Source organism: Ciconia boyciana, chromosome 1 (genome assembly GCF_034638445.1).
Source record: "Ciconia boyciana chromosome 1, ASM3463844v1, whole genome shotgun sequence".
Lineage (NCBI taxonomy): Eukaryota > Metazoa > Chordata > Aves > Ciconiiformes > Ciconiidae > Ciconia > Ciconia boyciana.
Genome location: NC_132934.1, coordinates 200,033,606 through 200,052,018, shown reverse-complemented (window position 1 = coordinate 200,052,018; position 18,413 = coordinate 200,033,606). Strand labels below are relative to the sequence as shown.

General features: G+C 45.5%; 1 protein-coding gene and 1 long non-coding RNA gene across 6 annotated transcripts; one reads left to right on the top strand and one right to left on the bottom strand.

Moving 5' to 3' along the window:
* Positions 1-349: 349 nt before the first annotated feature.
* LOC140646494 (uncharacterized) lies at positions 350-7,592 on the bottom strand. Of its 5 annotated transcripts, none has more exons than XR_012040464.1 (5): positions 7,528-7,592; positions 6,817-6,908; positions 5,792-5,915; positions 915-990; positions 350-689 (listed from the first exon to the last, which is right to left on the bottom strand). It is a non-coding gene; the product is annotated as an uncharacterized lncRNA (long non-coding RNA). The 5 variants fall into 5 exon arrangements; XR_012040465.1 differs by lacking the exon at positions 7,528-7,592 and adding an exon at positions 6,075-6,173 and having other exon boundaries at positions 6,817-7,520; XR_012040463.1 differs by lacking the exon at positions 7,528-7,592 and having other exon boundaries at positions 5,792-6,173; positions 6,817-7,520.
* A 93-nt stretch (positions 7,593-7,685) lies between these two features.
* SAP18 (Sin3A associated protein 18) lies at positions 7,686-11,102 on the top strand. Its single transcript, XM_072850508.1, has 4 exons — positions 7,686-7,792; positions 7,969-8,078; positions 9,784-9,906; positions 10,616-11,102. The coding sequence occupies exons 1-4, from the start codon at positions 7,721-7,723 to the stop codon at positions 10,770-10,772; spliced, it is 462 nt and encodes a 153-aa protein (XP_072706609.1). The 5' UTR covers positions 7,686-7,720; the 3' UTR covers positions 10,773-11,102.
* Positions 11,103-18,413: the final 7,311 nt, after the last annotated feature.

Here is an 18,413-nt window from a genome sequence, read left to right as displayed (position 1 = left end):
TTTATATTGCACTGTTCAAAATGTTGCAGGTAATTTATCACAGCCAGAACATTTTGGTCATAAGTGGCCACTCAGGGGGGAAAAAAACAAACAAACAAACAAACAAAACCCCACACAACAACAACAACAAAAAGTTAGAGAGTTGTGTTTTCTGACCTGCACTTTGAGCCACAAAAGATACTTCTGTGATGTAGCTGGGCTGTCTCAGGGTGCTGAGGATTTGCTTTGTGCTTGACAAGGCTTGCTACATGGAACTACTTATTTTGGAGGAAAGTTTTGCTCGACTTTTTATGGTGATGCTTCTGGAGGCAGGACACATGCAATGGCTTACACGACATCAACCTTTGTTATGAAGGATATCGCAGTGCTCTCATAAACCTTCTGCGGGGCTCTGTGAGCCCCAGAACAAAACCAGATAAAACATGACTCTTGCTGCGGCTAACAAGAGAGGATTTATTTATCAGCAGCTCCATTGTCATTAAAGAATTGGTGTGAAATGCCACAGACACGGGGAGATTCTTTGTGTTAAGACCCATCATCCTGGGGCAGAAAACAGAGAAGCAAGTAGATGTTCTGGGTGTCCGGGATCCATCTTTATCCATCTACTATTTTCAATAGGAACTGTGTGCTCCACAGACTGGAAACTTCTAGAGAGGTATTGCAAGCTGAAGAGCAGCATAGCCAGGGAGCTGCATATAAAATACAAGTACTTTGGTATACTCAGTCAGACCTCTTGGAATTTTCTGCTTCAGGAGAAAAAGCTTGAGTCTTTTAATATTATTCTTCCATGGGAAGGGAAAAATATTTGGGGGAAGATACTGGAATAACCACCAACCTAATCTGTTACTCTTATTCATGGAAATGTTCCCACCAAAGCATGAGCAGGACTGTGTCTATCCAAAGGAGATACTCACCCCCTTCTCAGACTCTTGTGTCGTGTTCAAGGACGGGATCACATTAATCCAGGAAGCAGCCAGGGAAGGGATTTGTCTGCACAGGAAACGTAGAAGACAATATTAAGGACACCTCTTCCAGACAATGATGTTGCAAGGGGACACACTGGCTTTGCCACGTGGGGTGTTTTGAGGATAGTGCTGTTGCCCTCCGAGCAGCCGGCACAGGGGCTGCCGGCCAGGCAGCCTCCGTGTTCCCAGGGCAAACTGGGACAGCAACAGCCGCAACTGGGAAAAGCACCAGCGATGAAAATAACCTTCACACCGGGTTTCCCACCGCTGCTGTCAGTAGTGGAGCTGCCCCAGTGAAGGACAACTGGGAAACATAGCTACTAGGGAGCGTAGGCAAGGACCCACGCTGCCGACCTAACTATTTGCAGTGAATTACAGGCTGACAAACTTCTGATGTTGGTTGTCCTCTCTATAACACACATCTCATACACAATTTTTAAAATTTCCACTTATTGCAATGACAACCCATTTATTCCTTCCTTACAGTGTATGAACGTTTCTGTACTGAGGTAATTTAATACAAACAGTAGGGGGGAAATCAAGAATCTATGGTAGAGTATTACCCAAGTTATAAAAGTAGTTTATTACTCTATTGTGTGTCTAAAATTTCTGGAACATTGTAGCAGATGTATTTTATAGACAAATGACAACACATTTTAATGAAATCCAGGTTTAGATTCTGGCAACATTTCTTCCTTAATTTTATATTTTGTAACTGAGTCTACTATCCCACCAGGAAAAATCAATGGAATATTTAGTACATCTCACCATCACACCTTCACGTGTATTTGTATAGAGAAGAAAATAACTCTACGTGACAGACCAGGACTTTTTCTTTACTTGAAACTGAATTCTGTCTTCCTCTGCTGACAATTACCAGTTCCAGTTTGTTCTGGTCTCTTCCAGGTGAAATTCAAGCAGTCATTACAAATTTTGCTGGACCTCTCTTGCGTAACACACACCCTGTTGTTGATTTAGTTTGCAAACAGTTTTGCACTGGGTTGGCCTGAAGTGCTGTGGAGCTGCTCTCCAGCTCCCTCCTCTCACTGCTCAGGGGACACGGGCAGGGTCACATCCTGTGGCCCTTATCAGTGCCCACTGCGGGGAGCAGCACCCTAAGGAAAAAAAGAGCGAGCCCCACTGTTCCCAGTTCCCGTGCCCAGGCCTGTTGCAGAGCACAGGAGCACTGTGGGCATCCTTCTGACTCCCCTGCACACCTGGATGCATCAGGTACAATTTAGCTGCCTCTGTGTCAGCATAGTCTCTGCTGACTATGGATAAAAGTTTTTAAAAAAGATTAGAGTTCAGTCAAATATATTTGCTTTATGAGAACATTTCTGACACAGGAGTAAGCATCTCTGCCAAACTGTGTTTCTTTCTCAAAAGTAGGTGGATGCTGCGGGTTTTCAGACAAACTGCTGTAGGTATTTAAAATTAACAAAAAATAATAGAAATGTGAGTGATAACACTCAATCTGCCTAAAATATCATTCCTGGAAACATTTTTTCTGAAACTGAAAAAAAAAAGCATCCTGAGGATGCTCTTTCAGGAAACACCTGATGTGGAAAAGTTCCATCCAAATGGCAGAATTGTAACTTTTGGCAACATCACAAACAACTATAAACAGGGTCTTACACTGGCAAGTATGAGGCAGCTTGTCTACAAGGCACACCAGTGGCTCTGCCTTGCACACGACACCTGGGTCCTGCAGCACGCGCAAGGCTGCACAGATGGACCGCTGCTACTGTCATGTTAACAGTTAAATACCAATTTTGCAATATTGTGTAGTAGTAAATCATCTTCAAAGCATTTTTATCAATTTGGGGTCATTCTGATGACTTTAGAGAGAAAAAAGAAGAAAACGTATATGTAATCTATACACAAGTATAGATTCCTCCCAGGCACTCAAGTCTTGGTGCTCCTGAATTAGGGTACTGCCTGAGGGTCTCCACATGCTTTACATATACAGCGACAGTCATTTTATACATTGCAAACTAACAGCCTGCTCATCTTTACCACGCTGTCTCACTCACCTCCTGGCTCACATGCAAGTTGAATAGGACCACAGATGCCCAGCAGTTATGGTACATTTTGTGAGCCCAAATCATCTCAATTCAAAACAGGACAATGAACAAGAACTGAAGCTTAAATGAAAACAGTAGAATTTTCTAGCAGCACTACAGCGTTCTTGAAATCTACACTAACTTTGGTACAAAATACAGGAAATTAAAACACTGGAATGAAATCTACTGCACATGAAGCATTCAGAACATAAAACGGATCTGTGATGTTACCGTGACACAAAATGTAGGAAATACCAGCAATCATCGTATTTGCAAAGAAAATGCGACGGGTGTTCTTACACCACCGGTTAAAGCCTGTTTGCAGTAGCAGCTCCCTCCGTTTGAGACTTTGCTCACTAGGCTGATTGTAAAGATGTTTGAAAGATTATTGTGTTGTTGCCAGAACAGGGTAGCTGAACCTTCCACTATCAAGATAAAGACCAAGCCCTCTATCAAACAAGCTTTACGGGGTACACATACAACCATGCAAAATTAAGGAGCAGTATGTAGTGCTGGCTAGGAAGAACTCACAAATGCAGCCAATAAGCCAGAAGTCCTGGGAGCCTTGGCAACCTGAACACAGCATGCTGCAAAGAGTGAGGCTAATTCAGCTGCTTTGAACTGAGATTCAATATACTCATGGGTCTGAAATGTTCAGAGTTCCCTGTTCTGGTCTTCTGTTTCTAGTTCCTTGGAGGTTTACCTCAATGGTTGATACCCCAGGCCCAGTTGTGCCATTCCTTTCTGTACCTTCACAAGGACACTTTATTTACTATCGCCTTCTCTGTTCTTCCTAGAAAGTTTTAAGTCACACAATATCCACTGCTCCTTTTGGGTTTCCCCTTTCAATCGCTATTTACTTACGGTAAGTGTTTCATAGGCCAACAGGCTACTTGACCCACAATGCTATTCTCTAAATGGCTGTGGCAGCTTTGCCCAGTCCCATATCCTAATAGCACCAACATGCCATCACATTCATACCTTTCCTAGATGCTCCAATAAACAATTAAAAGTTCACTATTTAAATAACCACTTAAACAGGAAAGAGTGTTAACAATTCTTAAAGAGGCAATTCACACTTCTGAGACCATTTGTCTCAGTTCTCTACAGGCATTCATATCTAAAAATGTTTGATTCATATTTTGGGTATCTCCTTTACAATAATAAAGGCTAGAGACTTGCTTGTACATAGAGTTTTATTCTGCCTCACTACCTCAGTGAGGAGCTGTCATTTCCTCCATAGCATACACTATATGTACGTGTTCGCACATATATACACTGTTTGCACAGAACACAGCGTCCCTGACAAGTAGAGGGGACCCCTCACCCCCCAAAACCTAAGAAAATGTGAAAGGAGGGTGAAGCCATCAACTGTCTCTCTGCCACTGAAGGGACAGACCCTATTCCATTCCTATTCTCTCCCTCCATCTCCCAGCTCCTCCTGGGCACGCACTTCCACCACTCCTCTTGCACCAGGTCTAGCAACCATGGCATCAGCTTAGAAAGTGTCAAATGCAACAAACTGACAGAAAACCAGCCCCCAGCTGGATAGTTTTATCTTAAATTAGGGAATTTAACCTATTCTTGGAAGCATCCAGTGAGGGCCACACCTGGCAGAATGGAGGGAAAAAACCCTCACATGCCTGAGAATAAGGACAGGCAATGGGGAGCTAAATCCCCCTCCTTTGGCAAGAGCGAGCTGTTAGACCAACTCAGGTACACGTGGGGCCTCAGCCTAAACTGGTGGGAATCCAGTTTACAGTCTTATGCCTTGTTTAACCAGACAGTACCGTCTCCAGTAAAACCTGCATCCTGCAGTCCAGGTGACAGATCACATAACTGCATTTTCATTTCCACATAATTGCCAGCTTTCTCTTCCAAATACGTAACATAAGAATTTAAGATTTTAGACTGAAAATAAATTGTGATTGTTAATACAGTTCATCAATAATAAAGTAAGTAATGCTTGAATTTACTTAAAACTCAAGCACACTAGGTCATTTTTCACATAAATAAAGCACTCAAAAAGTTCTAGCAGAAGGAACTACTTAGATTCATAACAGAACTGTGCTTTATTTGTTACAGCTGTTCCTTTATGATACCTGATCATAGGCATAAATTCCTTTGTTTTGGAAATGGCAGTTCACATACTGAGCCCGAAGCGTGTATTATCAGGGCAGATATAATTAATTTTAGCAGTTTATTAAACTGTATTGTTGCCTGGGAAATCAAATCCTGCAAAAGGTGGAAAGGCTGAGTCATTCCCTTTGGTAATAAAATGATGATATGCTATAACCTAATGCAGATTAAAAACTGTACAATACTATCCAGGCTACCACAAAAGGAAGTTAATAAAAGCTAAGGGTGAACTCTAACAGGTTGTTGGTGCTCTTGTCTTGTATTATGTGTGCCATAAATCAACATTTTAAACCAAATGCTGTTGGTTATATTCTAATATAACTGCAAGAACTGCAAGAGCCTTTTTTCCTTTTTTTAATGGTATGGACTCATAACTCTTTTTCTTCTTTGTGATGTACACAGAAACCTCACAGGTGAATATATTATTATAGTTTTTTCTCCCCTACATATTTTTTTAATAAATAAGACATTGGAAACATGTATCTACAGTATTTGGAAACGTGAAATCAAACCACATCACCCTTAGAGCACAGGTATTTCAACAGTTCTAACACCTTAACAAACATATGCTTTTTTCATAGTGCAGAATTTATTGTATTTATTTCTCTCTGATACTAGACTTACACTTGGGAAAGCAACCCAGCACAGATGTAAATTCACTCTGGACCTCCTCACTCAGAGAAGTACATTGCAGAATGGCGACCTGGAGACACAGCTTCAGTGGCACGTAGTTCTGTGCTGTACTCTGCTGCAAGCATCAACAGAAAATTATATGAGCAGTATAGGCACACTATAATAATACCTCATCAAATGGGACGGGTAAGGGATAGGAGCACCTGTCATATGAGGACAGGCTGAGAGCTGGGACTGTTCAGCCTCGAGAGGGATGGCTCCTATCACTGTGTACCTGACGGGAGGGAGTAACGAAGACAGAGCCAGGCTTCTCAGCGGTGCCCAGTGATGGGAGAAGAGGCAATGGGTGCATACTGAGATACCAGAAATTTAACTTAAATATAAGAAGAAAAAGAAACTTTTTTTTTTTTTGTGAGGGTGACTGAGCACTGGAACAGGTTGCCCACAGAGGTCTCCATCCTTGGACAGACTCCAAACCCACCCAGACCTGGCCCTGAGCAACCGGCCCTTGCTGATGCTGCTTTGAGCAGGGGTTTGGACTAGGCAGGCTCCTTCAGAGCTCCCTTCCAGCCTCAGCAATTCTACAAGTCTTATTTTGCACCTGTAAGCACATACATTTCTGCATCATTTTACAGAAGAATTTAATTTTGCTTTACTCTTGAAATGAGAAATAAATCCACAGCACTTAAGGAAATAATGTAACTGTAAATTCTGTGAAAACAAACAAACAGCCACTGATTCTAATACGAGTAACAACCAACTCTCAACATTTAAAAAAGTTATCATACCAGAAACACAGATCTCTTTCCTACTTATTTTGTAAGACACAACCACAGACTCAAATTTAACCTAATACAAGATTCTATTATTGGAAAAACAAGACCGTAAATGGAAAGCATATGCATTTGATGTTTCCTGAATGTAATATTAAGGGAAGCTAAATTCTAAATATGATTTACCCCTTTCTAATTAATTTTGATCTACTGCTAGTTACAGTGTTTGATTATATTATTTACCTATGTTAGACATCTGTTTAAATCTGTCTCCAGGTAGAAAGAAGTGGCTTTTTCCAAGAGGCATCAGTATCAGTAGCTTATTGCAAGCTTTTCTAAGTATTGGAAAACATAGGCAATGCTTCAGAGAATATGCGAGCACAACACAGAGCAGCACAAGGAGAGAAGCCTACGGCAGCACATCCTAACCCCTGCCAAATCGGAGTCCGAGGAGTGCAATACTGCGCTCAGATCAGCGACTCTATCCCAGATGTTTACAGGTTTTAGGAAGAATCACGTACAGTCCTGTCCAGCAACTACCAATCATCACGCTGCCCCGCAATAAGGCAGCTGCCAGACCTAGCAGAGCCTCGGCTACAACCGGGTCCCCCAACCAGACTCGGGCAGCCCGTGGCCGCACAGCAGCAGCGGACAGCTGCACTGCTCTCGCAGGCTGCCGCGCGGTGGCGATGCGAGGGCAGGCTGCGGGGGCCAAGCCGCCAGGACCCCGGGAACCACCCCCCCCACCGCGGGCGGGAGGCTGAGGGCCGCTCTCGGGCAGCGCCGACCACCCTTCCCCTCAGGCCCCGGGGACGGGGCGCACAGCCGTAGCCCGCGGCGGTGGGGCAGCCCGCGGCCGCGTCTCCTCCCCTCCTGAAAACCACCCCTTCGCCCAGTGGCCGCTTAGCCCGGACCCCTGCCGGGCTCCAGCCAGCGGTGCCCCACGGGGCCCACCCCGGCCGAGGCCTCCGCCGCTGTTGACGGCCGCCCTTACGCCGCTCCCGCCCTGCCCCTGCGCATGCGCTGCGCGCTACTCCCCCCCACCACCACCACCTCCCGCCCCGCCGCGGCCGTCACCGCCCCCTCCCTCCTCTCGCGAGTTCTGAGGCGCCCGGCGGGACATCCGGTTGTTTGCGCGGCGAGGAAGATGGCGGTGGAGTCGCGCGTCACGCAGGAGGAGATTAAGAAGGAGCCGGAGAAGCCGATCGACCGGGAAAAGGTGCCGGGGGTGGTGCCGCGCGTCCTCCTGTGTCGCTCCCGGGCGCGGCAGGGCGGGCACGGGGTGGGGGAAAGGGTATGGCGACGCCGTGAGGCCTCGGGCCGGGGAAGTGGGGGGGGGCGGTTGGGGATGGCGAGTGGCCCCTCATCCTCGCCTCGCCCCGCCCCGCCCCACAGACGTGCCCGCTGCTGCTCCGCGTCTTCACCACCAACAACGGGCGGCACCACCGCATGGACGAGTTCTCCCGCGGCAACGTGCCCTCCAGCGAGCTGCAGATCTACACCTGGTGAGTGCGCGGCGGCGGCGGCCCGGGCCCCTCCGCCCGGCCCTCGGGCACGGAGGCGAGCGGGGCTCTCCGGGTGGGAGCTCCCAGCGGTGTCGGGGAGCTTGCCTGGCTTGAACTCTTTGATGCCCAGCTGCACGGGGGAGTTCGATGGGCCTTGTTCAAAGCAGGAAACGTGGGGAAGTTTTCATGAGGGCAGTTGTGCGCTCCGCTCTGGCGGCAGCTCCGCGGGGCAGCTGCTGCTGAAATACAGCGCTTCTGTCTATAGCCATGGCAACTTAGACGTGGCATCCATGGAAGCACAACTTAAGTGCTGATTGCTGCACACTGAAACTTACTGCGGTTGAATTTCCCAGTTACTGATGTATGTAACCAGAGGCTTGTGTTGTGGCGTAGGTTTGGTTATCACAACAAATCTATTCAACCCAATTCTTTTAACTAATGCTTAAATTTTGTTCTGGTAGCCCTGTTTTTTCAGTAGAAGTAGCTGTCCTAGAACGCTTGAACTGTTGCGTGAGCAGTGTGTTGGTTTTAAGTCTGAGCCTCTTGAGGGTGGAGTACTGTGTGTCTTTTTGTATGGTCAGGTAGCAGTGCTTTAACAGAGAGCTGTTTTTTATTGCCTTCAAATTTAGTTTGGAGAACTGCTTTAGTCTGTGTTGCAAGCACATTAGTTTTCATTTATAGTATTTTGAAGAATGCTTTTCAAAGTGAATTATGTTACTTTTTAAGTCTTGCTTTTCCTTCAAGGTGTCTGTTAGGGTTATAACATGTATGTCATACGGTTGAATAAATCCATTTTTGTGGCTAGCAAAGCATGCAGTTCTAATTTACTTCTTAATGGGATTTATGGACTCGGTCCAGGCTATTGATGGTGTCTGAGCTGTTTGCCATCTGCAGAAGTCAGAATGGGCATTGTCTGTCAACACACTGCTCCTTGGTTGCTCGAAGCTTGGGTGAGTGTTCAGTCTGTATAATTGGAGCCGCTTTAGCTGTGATGATTGAGTCCTTTTGTTCTTGAAATTCTAGAAATGAGCTTAAGCCCTGATCTGGTTGAAGGCTGGGAAAAGGAGGAGTGCTGCCTGTTAGGGCAGAAATGGAAATCTTGATGGAAATGGAGAACTATTCATGATTTTTTTCTTTTATTTCTACATTTCCTCTAGTATTCAAGAAGCTATTTTAACATAGACACCAACTTTGGTGAGGAAATACTTACAGTGTTCATTGTATAAATGCATTAATGCACTTAAAAAAAAAAAGTTCCCTGCTGTTTAAATAGTAACTCTTTTGAGAGACGTGCAAAAGCAGATGTTGAAACATACACAGAGGTGAAGAGACTTGTCTAATATTGCAGTAAATTAGAAACTACTACAGCTAGAACCACATTTGCACTAGACCATGTTGTTTCCAGTGTACGGTAAGTCGTGAAAGGTGTTATAATCAATAACTAGAGCAACTTCTTGTCACTTGATCGTTAGATCAAAATGTATTGTTTGGAATGTCGTGTAGCTCAGTACGTGGCTCACTACATAGCCGAAATGCAAGGTCTTACTCATCTACAGGTATCAACACAAAGTATGCAAAGGCAAGGAAATGTATGGTTAAGTTGTAGCAATATATTGATTACACCTTAAATGGGTTTTGGGAAGCTTTTTTAAATTGTTGTTGCTTTTGAGAATGTGAACCGCTTTGGTTTGTTTGTTTAATGTAGGATGGATGCAACTCTGAAAGAGCTGACCAGCTTAGTGAAAGAAGTCTACCCAGAAGCACGGAAGAAGGGCACGCACTTCAATTTTGCCATTGTTTTTACAGATCTCAAGAGGCCTGGATATAGGTAAATGGCATTTCCTCTCTGGGATAATGGAAGACTTCAGGCACCAGAGCACTAAATTATTTTTCATTAACACTGATTTTAAAGTTCAGAACCCACAAATCAAATTTCTGAAGTTCTTGATAACAGACTATATGATGACCAGTACAAACTCTAAATTTTGCTTGGTGACCATTGTTGTTAATGTGTTCCCAAAACAATGAACCTGTGTGCTTGAATGCTTTGGTTGCTGTATTGGCAGCCAACCAGAACACAGACCTACAGCTTGAGGTAAAGCTTTGTTTCCTGTGATATGAGGCGTGGTAGGTCTTGTATCTGAAAACACGTTTGAGTTTTAGCAGTGATCTCGTTGCAGGTATCCATCTTGAGCTAACCTTTGTCAGCAACCAGTGGATATCCTCTGCTCTGTAATCTGTGGGGTCTTTTTCTGTGTGCGTATGGAAGGGGGCAAGGGCTTCTCTCTAGTATTTAACTTAATACGGTAGAAGGTTCCCCACCTCTGCCACATCAGAAAGAGGATTTGGTGTAGCTTGTCTTGGTGCACCTGGTACTGGAGGGGAAAAATCCCAGCATCCTGTGTACATAGCTAAATGCTAAATATAGTGGAGAGGATGGCATGGGAAGGTTGTCACGAGCTGATACAGTTCCCGTTTTGGACATGTAGAGAGATTTGCTGCTGATAACTACCTTGCCCTTTCTCTCCTGCGTGCAGGGTGAAGGAGATCGGCAGTACCATGTCGGGCAGGAAGGGCACAGATGATTCCATGACGTTGCAGTCTCAGAAATTCCAGATAGGAGACTACTTGGATATAGCAATTACTCCTCCAAATCGTGCACCACCCCCATCCAGCCGCATGAGACCGTACTAAACTATCACTTCTTTGTATGATTACATCTTCTGTTTATTCCTACTTGCTGTTCTAAAGCAGGCTTATTTTTTCCTTTTGTTGCTAAGCAAGAACACCTGAAGACAAAGCTAAGCATCAGAAATGAAAGTTAACTTTTAAACCTTAACGTTTAGTTTATTTGTTTAGAAGAAACACTTATCTTTAGCAGTGCCATCATCCTATCCCTGATTGTTATAGTTTGAACAGTAAGTCAGTGTGTCCAGTGTTTCAAGATTTCCATAAAATACGACCAGAAGGATTACAGGTGTTCTGTAGTTCTGTCTTGTTTGGAATAAAGATTGATGTTATTAATCTTTTTGATAGTGTGGGTTTTTTGATAGTGTTTGGCTTTGTTGTGTGTTTGTTTTTCTTTTTTTAAGTGGATTTCTGCAGCGAAATTTGGAAGTCGGCTTTTAAGCAGAAGTTGAAAGGAGGGCCAAAGCCTTTATCTGGTAACTTTGGGACTTGTTGAGCAGAGGTAGGTGGCCTCATGGGGATTCCTTGTCCAGGAGGATTTCTTAAACCACTGCTGGCTAGGTTTTGGAGGATGAGCATGCGAGTGGCATGGTTGAAGGCAGGCAAGCTCAGTGTTAGCTCCCTGCTGATGTAGATATGCTGACAGGGCAAGTCAGGGATGCGCTGTGCAAGGCTGCCTGTCCTCCTGCAGGATAGAGAGGGGAGCCAGGGCAGACCACTACAGCTTCCAGGGGCTGCTGTCTTGTGCAAGATGATGCCAGTCTGTGGATTGGGAGTGGCCTCCGTGACACCAGTGTATCCCAGCATACTGAGGAGCTGCTGAACTTACCTGAGGAAGATGTGGTTCAGCACACCTGCACATCAGCCTTACCTGAGTTCTGAAGGAGCTGGTGTCTTAAAAAATGGAGGGTGTAAAGCTGTCATTGAAGGTCTTGCTTTGCTTCAAACAGTGGTCTCCAGACTTTTTTTGATCACACACCCTGATCAGTAAAAAATTTTTGAGTGTGTGCCCCCAAAATTGTTATGCATCTACTACTGTACTAATATATTAATTATGTGCATTTTAAAACAACACAAAAACAGAAATGAAAAAAATGAAATACTTAAATATTTTAATTTGTATTTATTGATGGTACAAAAAATATTTTCTTCCTGTATCCCACTTGTTTGCACCACTTACTTTGTAGATTGTCTTTGTATTGTTGTGTGCACTCCACTGTGGGGACCACTGTCTTAGAAGAGGGGAATAGAAGAAGACATCTAGTGTTCTCAGATGGAGGTTGAGTAAGGAGCATGCAGAACTATTTCCTAATGAAAATACAATGGCAGGTGCTCTGCCCAGAGGTGCTCTTGCCTGCAGCTTAGATGAACTGAGAGTCGGGCAGCAAGCCTGCACTCTAGCACCTGGCTGGCATACTGAGATCTCCTGGGCTGTTGACCACAAACAATATATTGTCGGTGTATACTGGCCAAGAGAAAAATGCCCAATTCTGGCTTCCAGAACTCTAAGGAAGGTGAATACTGCAGCCTCTTTCCCTTAGTTATCTTAATGTAATGAATACATATGATTTTGGACGCTATACTGACCAATCAGCTGGGTAACTCTCACTGCTTAGCCCTCAGTAAGGTGACTTTTCACAAATACTTGCAGCTTGTACTAAGCACTGTTTCTCAATTTACTGTACCTGTTGGGTGTCAGGGCAAAACCAAGGAGCAGTGAGGTGTCAAGGTTCAAGGCTGTTCTGTGTTAAAAGTTACTGATGAAGCTGGAGTTTGTCAGGGATGTCTGGTAGCCAGCTTCCAGAATCTCAAAATAGGGGAAGGGATATCTAAGGGGTCTCAGCTGTCCATGGGGAAACTGGAAGGCTGGTCTGTGTGATGGACACTACTCTCTGGGAAGCAGCTGATGTTGCCTGGTACCTTCTTAAGGAGCAGGAGAAAGAAGGGGTGACCCATCTCCCAGCAAATCAGTGCAAGACTGGAGGATGGGGCCTGTGGCTTCCCATAGCTCAGTGCTTGCCAGTTTCTCCTGTCACTGCAGGGGGAGATCTTGAGACACGCAGGTGCCTCTGGTCTTACAGCATGCTCCAACTGTCCCTGGGCTGTGTGCCTCTGCCGGCTGACGCTGAGCATCCAGCTTGTCCGGAGAGAGGCAGGTGCTTGTTTTCTGCACGTTGTACCCCTGTGTGCTGAGAAAGGCAGGAGAAGAAGAAGAAGCTGTAGCTGCTCCTTAGGGCCTTCACCTTCCTCACTTAAGGCCTTAGCAGAGCAGAGGCTAAGAGCAAAGTAAGTGTTCCTGTCTGCTGAGGACAATGCATGCCTTCTTTCATGAGCTGTGATTTTTTTTTTTTTCTCTCTCAGGAATCCCTTTGTGTAGTATAGCCAGAGGGATTTTAGGTTCAGTTCTGCCCTGGTTCACCCTCTTCTGTCCCCCTTCTCTGGCTTCTAAGTTAGGGAGTTGCAATTTCAGCCTTCATGAATGACCCTCATTGCAGAATCACCTGCATCCAAGTCACTTTTCCCCCCCCCCAAGACTGAAGAGGTTGAAAAGCACTTCCCACCCTTTTTCAAAGAGAGCTTAAGAAAAGACAGTTTAAATGCTGCTTTATAAGGGACTGTGAGCCTGGAAGTGGCAACAGAGCTGGTCTAGCATGGCCAGAGGTGGGACGGGTGGGATGTTTTGTCAGGGTGAAGGCAGTCACCACTGGTGCAAGGGGGAGGCTCTCCACGATACTGCTGCTGTGAGGAGCCCACATGTGACACAGTCACTGAGCTGTTGTGACCAGGGTCAGGTTTGGTCAGGCTTGGGACCCCTGCTGCCTGCATGCTGGGTCATGGCCAGCAGATCAGCCATCTGGTTTTTGGCACTTTATAGACCTGGGCAGACAGAAAAGTGAAGACCACTGCTAAGTGTCCTGCTTGCCACAGAGCATCATCCATGCTGCAAAATGAGTGAGGCAATTACCTGCTGGTTACTGCAGGACTTACAGAATTGCACAGCCTTCTACCAAAGGCAAGGACAGACCTGCCATTAGAGGTACACAGGAATACAGGCATTTCCCCATTTGTGTGTCCTGCTTTTTGAGAATTATCCTTAAATGCAATTAAAGCAAAGTTAAAGGTAGTCAATATATAAGGCAACAGCAGCAAGTGAGCCTATGTTTGTGACTCAGCTGCTCTGGGAGGTGGCTTGGCTTTGCTGCTGCAATGGGGGGCAGGGCCCAGTGAGGGCTTATGCCTGCCCAGCCTGGGGCAGGTCTTCACACACTTCAGAGAAAAAGAAGAACAACCTACTGGCTTTATATGTGGTGGCCCATGAAGCAAAATCACCGCGAAATGAACAGTAGCAAATACTTCAGCTTGACTGCTTAGGTGTGGAGTTCACATGACTGGAAGTATAAACCTCATCTCACCTCTTCCCTGGCTGCTTCGGGCTAAACACCTCTCGAGAAAGAGATTTGCCCTCCAACACTTGCACTTCACACAGAAAGGTAATACAGAAGTAAAGAGCGTTCAACTTTCTGTACCTATTTTTTATGGGAAAAGACACTTGAGACATGAGTGCAGTTAGGGTTAGGGGTTCCCTACATGAAAAACCCACTACACAATGAAGGCCAACAGCAGCAGTTTTGAACTCAGACATCAGGATACAGCGAGCAGCTGTGAAAGCAGACAGCACCAGGTACAGCTATGCAGATGTTGCAAGAGGTGGAATGGTAAGTGAAAGTTGTCACCTGCTAAGCTCCTACCGCACAGGAGGGAATTTACTCAGTAATGAGGTTGTGTGAGTCTCTTTCAAAGCTACTATAAAAGCTGAGGAAGGATGTCAGTCCCTAAAAAGAGCAAAATATGTACAGCACTGTGGTTCAGGGAAATTAAAGCATGGTCTCAAAACTCAACAACAGTGAGCAATCCCATATGCTCAGGAAGCAACACTACATCCAGATCTGTCAATCCACAGGACTTGCTTTGTATGCAGCAATTTCATGAGGAATTTTTGTCCCTCATCAAGGCAGCTGGACAAGATTTTTTTCTCCCTTTTCTTTTTGGATGCTTAAAGCCCTAACAGACACGACTCTCAGTTTCATGTCTGCACTTTCACCAGCAACCACACCTCCAAAGCTCTTTATCTCACAGCTGCATAAGGTGAAGAACTAGGACAATAGTTTTCAAAAAAGGTTTCCTGACTTTGTCATTTCTTAGAGGTAAACCCCACACACAGCACCACAGCCAGCAGGCAGCTCTTGCCTCCTGCCCAGGCCCCTCCAGGGATACCACACCTACCCTTCCCCCTCCTTTGCAGGTGTCCCTCCAGGCCTCACCTCAGAGGGGCTCGGTTTTTCTCTTCCTTTAACTGGTGACAAACACCTGGGCAACTCATGCAGGTCTCCAGCCCCTGTGATCCCCGGCCCCTCTGGCTGCAGCAGCAAGTCAGGTGAGCTGGGCTCACCAGCAGGGCCAGGAGAAGCAGCCTGCACCCCGTCTGTGGGGTGCAGCACAGTCAAACGGACCCAGCTACAAAACCAAGGCAACTTCCCCTAATTTCTCTTTTTTACCCTCAGTAGCAGCTACTGCAGGCTGCCCTGCTCCCATAGATATGGCTTTATGTTTCTGTGTTCCTTCTGGTGTGCCTTTCCTGCCTGTTGAGGTTTTGTTTGTCCTGAAGGACTCTCTGCTCTGCTTCCCCAAGCAAACTGGGTTCTTAGAACTAAAACTTTTTTTCCTCATTTTATCCACCTAAACTAATTCAATACATTTAAAAAAAGGTGTATCAAAAATGCTATTTTTTCACACCAAGAAACCCCCCACCATTACCTTGTTACACCTTATGTAAATACTGCTGCTGTTGATTATTAGCCAGGCTTTCATTTAACGGGGGGGGGGGAGGGGGGAATTCCTCTTTGATATGCTCAGGCCTTAAACTAAGGGCTCTGTTTCCACAGTCCCCTTCCAATTTCACCACCCCTCCACTACAGGTTCCTGCATGTGTGTGTACACACATACATATGTATGTAAAAGAACAGAGGCTACAGCCTCAGAAGAGCAGCCATCTCCTTCCCTGCAATGGCAGCACGACCCTTATCAAAGTTCTTCCGCAGCACTTCTGCGTCTCTGGTGGAGGAACTGGTATCTGGGTTAATTCCCTCCCTAGTTAAGTGGCAAGGACAAGGCTCATACACACACTTTGTCAATAAGCAGGGCTGCATCAGACACACTCCTCACTCCGGCACCATGTTCACCATCGACTGGAGCAGTTGTGGAGGCTTAAGTTTTGCTTTATACATCTGGCCAAAAGGAGAAACAGTTGTGATGCAGTAGGAAAACATTAAGCATTATCAGCAAGTTCTGACATTTTATGGAAAGCATGGAAAAATGAGAAGGTCTCAGAAACCCTGTTGTGTCAGAACAAATGAATGACAACAGCTATGGTCATGTTCAAAGAACAGCACCAGGGCAGCCAAGACACAAACTGCCAAACCCAAATACAGTTACCTGCTGCTCTTGTCTCAGCCCTTGTGTCTAGACATTACAGCAGATCAGCTGGGTTAAAAAAAAAAAGCATCAGGTCCTTCGACAGAACAGGACCCTGAGGAATGTGAATTGTAAAACAGTTTTGTCATGTCCTGCACAGCTGGTGCCATGCCGGGCCACAAAGACCTGTCAGTGATGAGGGGGGATGCCTGGCTGGCATACTAGAGCAAGGCACTGGAGATAAAAAAAATCGGCTAAGGGCTGGGTTCAGAGGAGCCGGGGTGTTTGGGACCCTCCCTGGGGTATTTCCAGTCTCACAGAACTGACAGGCTTAAGTAGAGACATCCTGGCCCAAAAACTCACTTGACCTCTTCAACACTCAGCAAGAAAATCCAGTGAACACTGCAAGTGACAGCTTCAAGGGCTTACCTCTGGGTAAGCTCCTCTTAGTGCTGGCTGAGGCATGAATATCCCACCCCATGCTTCAGGCATGCAGAAAAACATGAGTTAGTGTCTTCAAGCTTGAAGAGACTTGGGGGTCTTTAACAGGGGCCTGAAACTAAAGGTTTGAAATACAGTCCCACCAGCACCACATCACAACAGCCTACATGGCCAGGAACGAACATCACCCTGCACCTATAGGGCCCTCTTCCAAAGGTGAGGTTTGTCATAGTAGCTGTGTCCTCTCCAGTCTAACTCATCACAACCACCCAAGCAGTTGTCCGAGGGAGGGGGAAGCGGTGATGGGTGGTGGGGTGAAGAAGAGGAATTGCTTCAGCTGCCATGGAAGCTCTCATGGAACAACAGCCTCAGGAAACCTTACTAAAGCAGCCAGCCAGACAGGATACAATTCCCCAAGCAGCTTAAACTGCCAGTGAAGAGGGATGTCCTGGCTCCCGCTCCCCCCACTCTTTCCCTTTTATTGCTTCAACCTCTTTGCAGGTGAGCAGTGATTTGGGTCAGCATGCAGAGTCCATGAATAATTTAACCTTGGAAAACAACAGTTAGTTCCTGGTGGCTGGGCAAGCAGGAATGGCTTCCCGTGCAGCCACAACTGAGAACGTGGGATCTGCAGCTAGGGGAAAGGAAAGGCGGGACTGTGCAGCAAGGCCATAGATTGGTTTACAACAATTGCATAAGCAATCATTAGGGAGCATAACCACTGGGCTTTAAGCCACAAATACATTATGCCAAAAATTATTCAAGTATTTGAACACCTTCCTGCTGGGTATTCTGCAAACTATCCTTGGTCTCTCTCCAGGAGAAATGCCCATGTAGCAGAGCATTTTCTTCCATGGACCATTTCCCATGTGTGCACATTGTGCCTTTTTTTTTTTTTTTTTTAAAAATTCTTCAACTTGAATTACACAAGACAAGATCAAAGAAGTTAATGGACCTGGTCAGCTCCCTACCATGTCGTCAGCTGCCCCTTTGCAAAAGTGGGTATTACCGTAAGAACAGCAGGAGGTTTCACGTTTAAGTTGATAGATAACGTAGCCAGCATTAACTGATGTATTCTGGTCAAAAGTTGTATTCTTGTGGACTAACGTACATGTGATTCCATAGTGTGGCCACCGGATGTTGTCATTGCTCCTTATAAATGCCACAATGTCTGCATTACTGTCCCATGGGGAAACAAGGTACTCCCAAAATACAAAGCATCTCTAACATCAACTACAGCTGTTGATGGAGCACACGCAACCACCACAAATACTGGAACATCTGAATAATGACAACAGGGAACAAAGCAAATATCACATCTTACAGAAAATTTAAAGCATCCATGATGCTTTAAATAACCAAGGAAGCCTGGACTCCAGTTACTGTTCCAGTGATTTAAAAAGACATCAATAAAAGCACAACGGGAAGCACTAAAAACGACGCTTGTCATTTATCCATTTGACAACCATCTGGGAAGTTTCATTTCACTGCAAGATCCATATTTGTATTTAACCTCAGGCAAAATATTTCCAAGCTAAGAAAGCACTGACCACCTTAAGGGGCTTCCTAGGCAGAACAGTCGAGACATTCCCTTGACAACAAATGGGATTATGGAGAGAAGCCTCTGTTAGCTGACACATTTGATATACTTAAAAAAGTGAAAAAAGATTAAGAACCACAGCTAATGAAGGAAAACTAAAGGCTATGCTTTTTTGGCTGCTTCCCCCAGATGTC

Bases quoted from the DNA above. Each gene is read 5' to 3' on its own strand.
- SAP18 (XM_072850508.1), top strand. From the start codon at position 7,721: ATGGCGGTGGAGTCGCGCGTCACGCAGGAGGAGATTAAGAAGGAGCCG. The intron at 7,793-7,968 runs GTGCCGGGGGTG...CCCGCCCCACAG, and splicing joins AGCCGATCGACCGGGAAAAG to ACGTGCCCGCTGCTGCTCCG. The intron at 9,907-10,615 runs GTAAATGGCATT...TCCTGCGTGCAG, and splicing joins CTCAAGAGGCCTGGATATAG to GGTGAAGGAGATCGGCAGTA.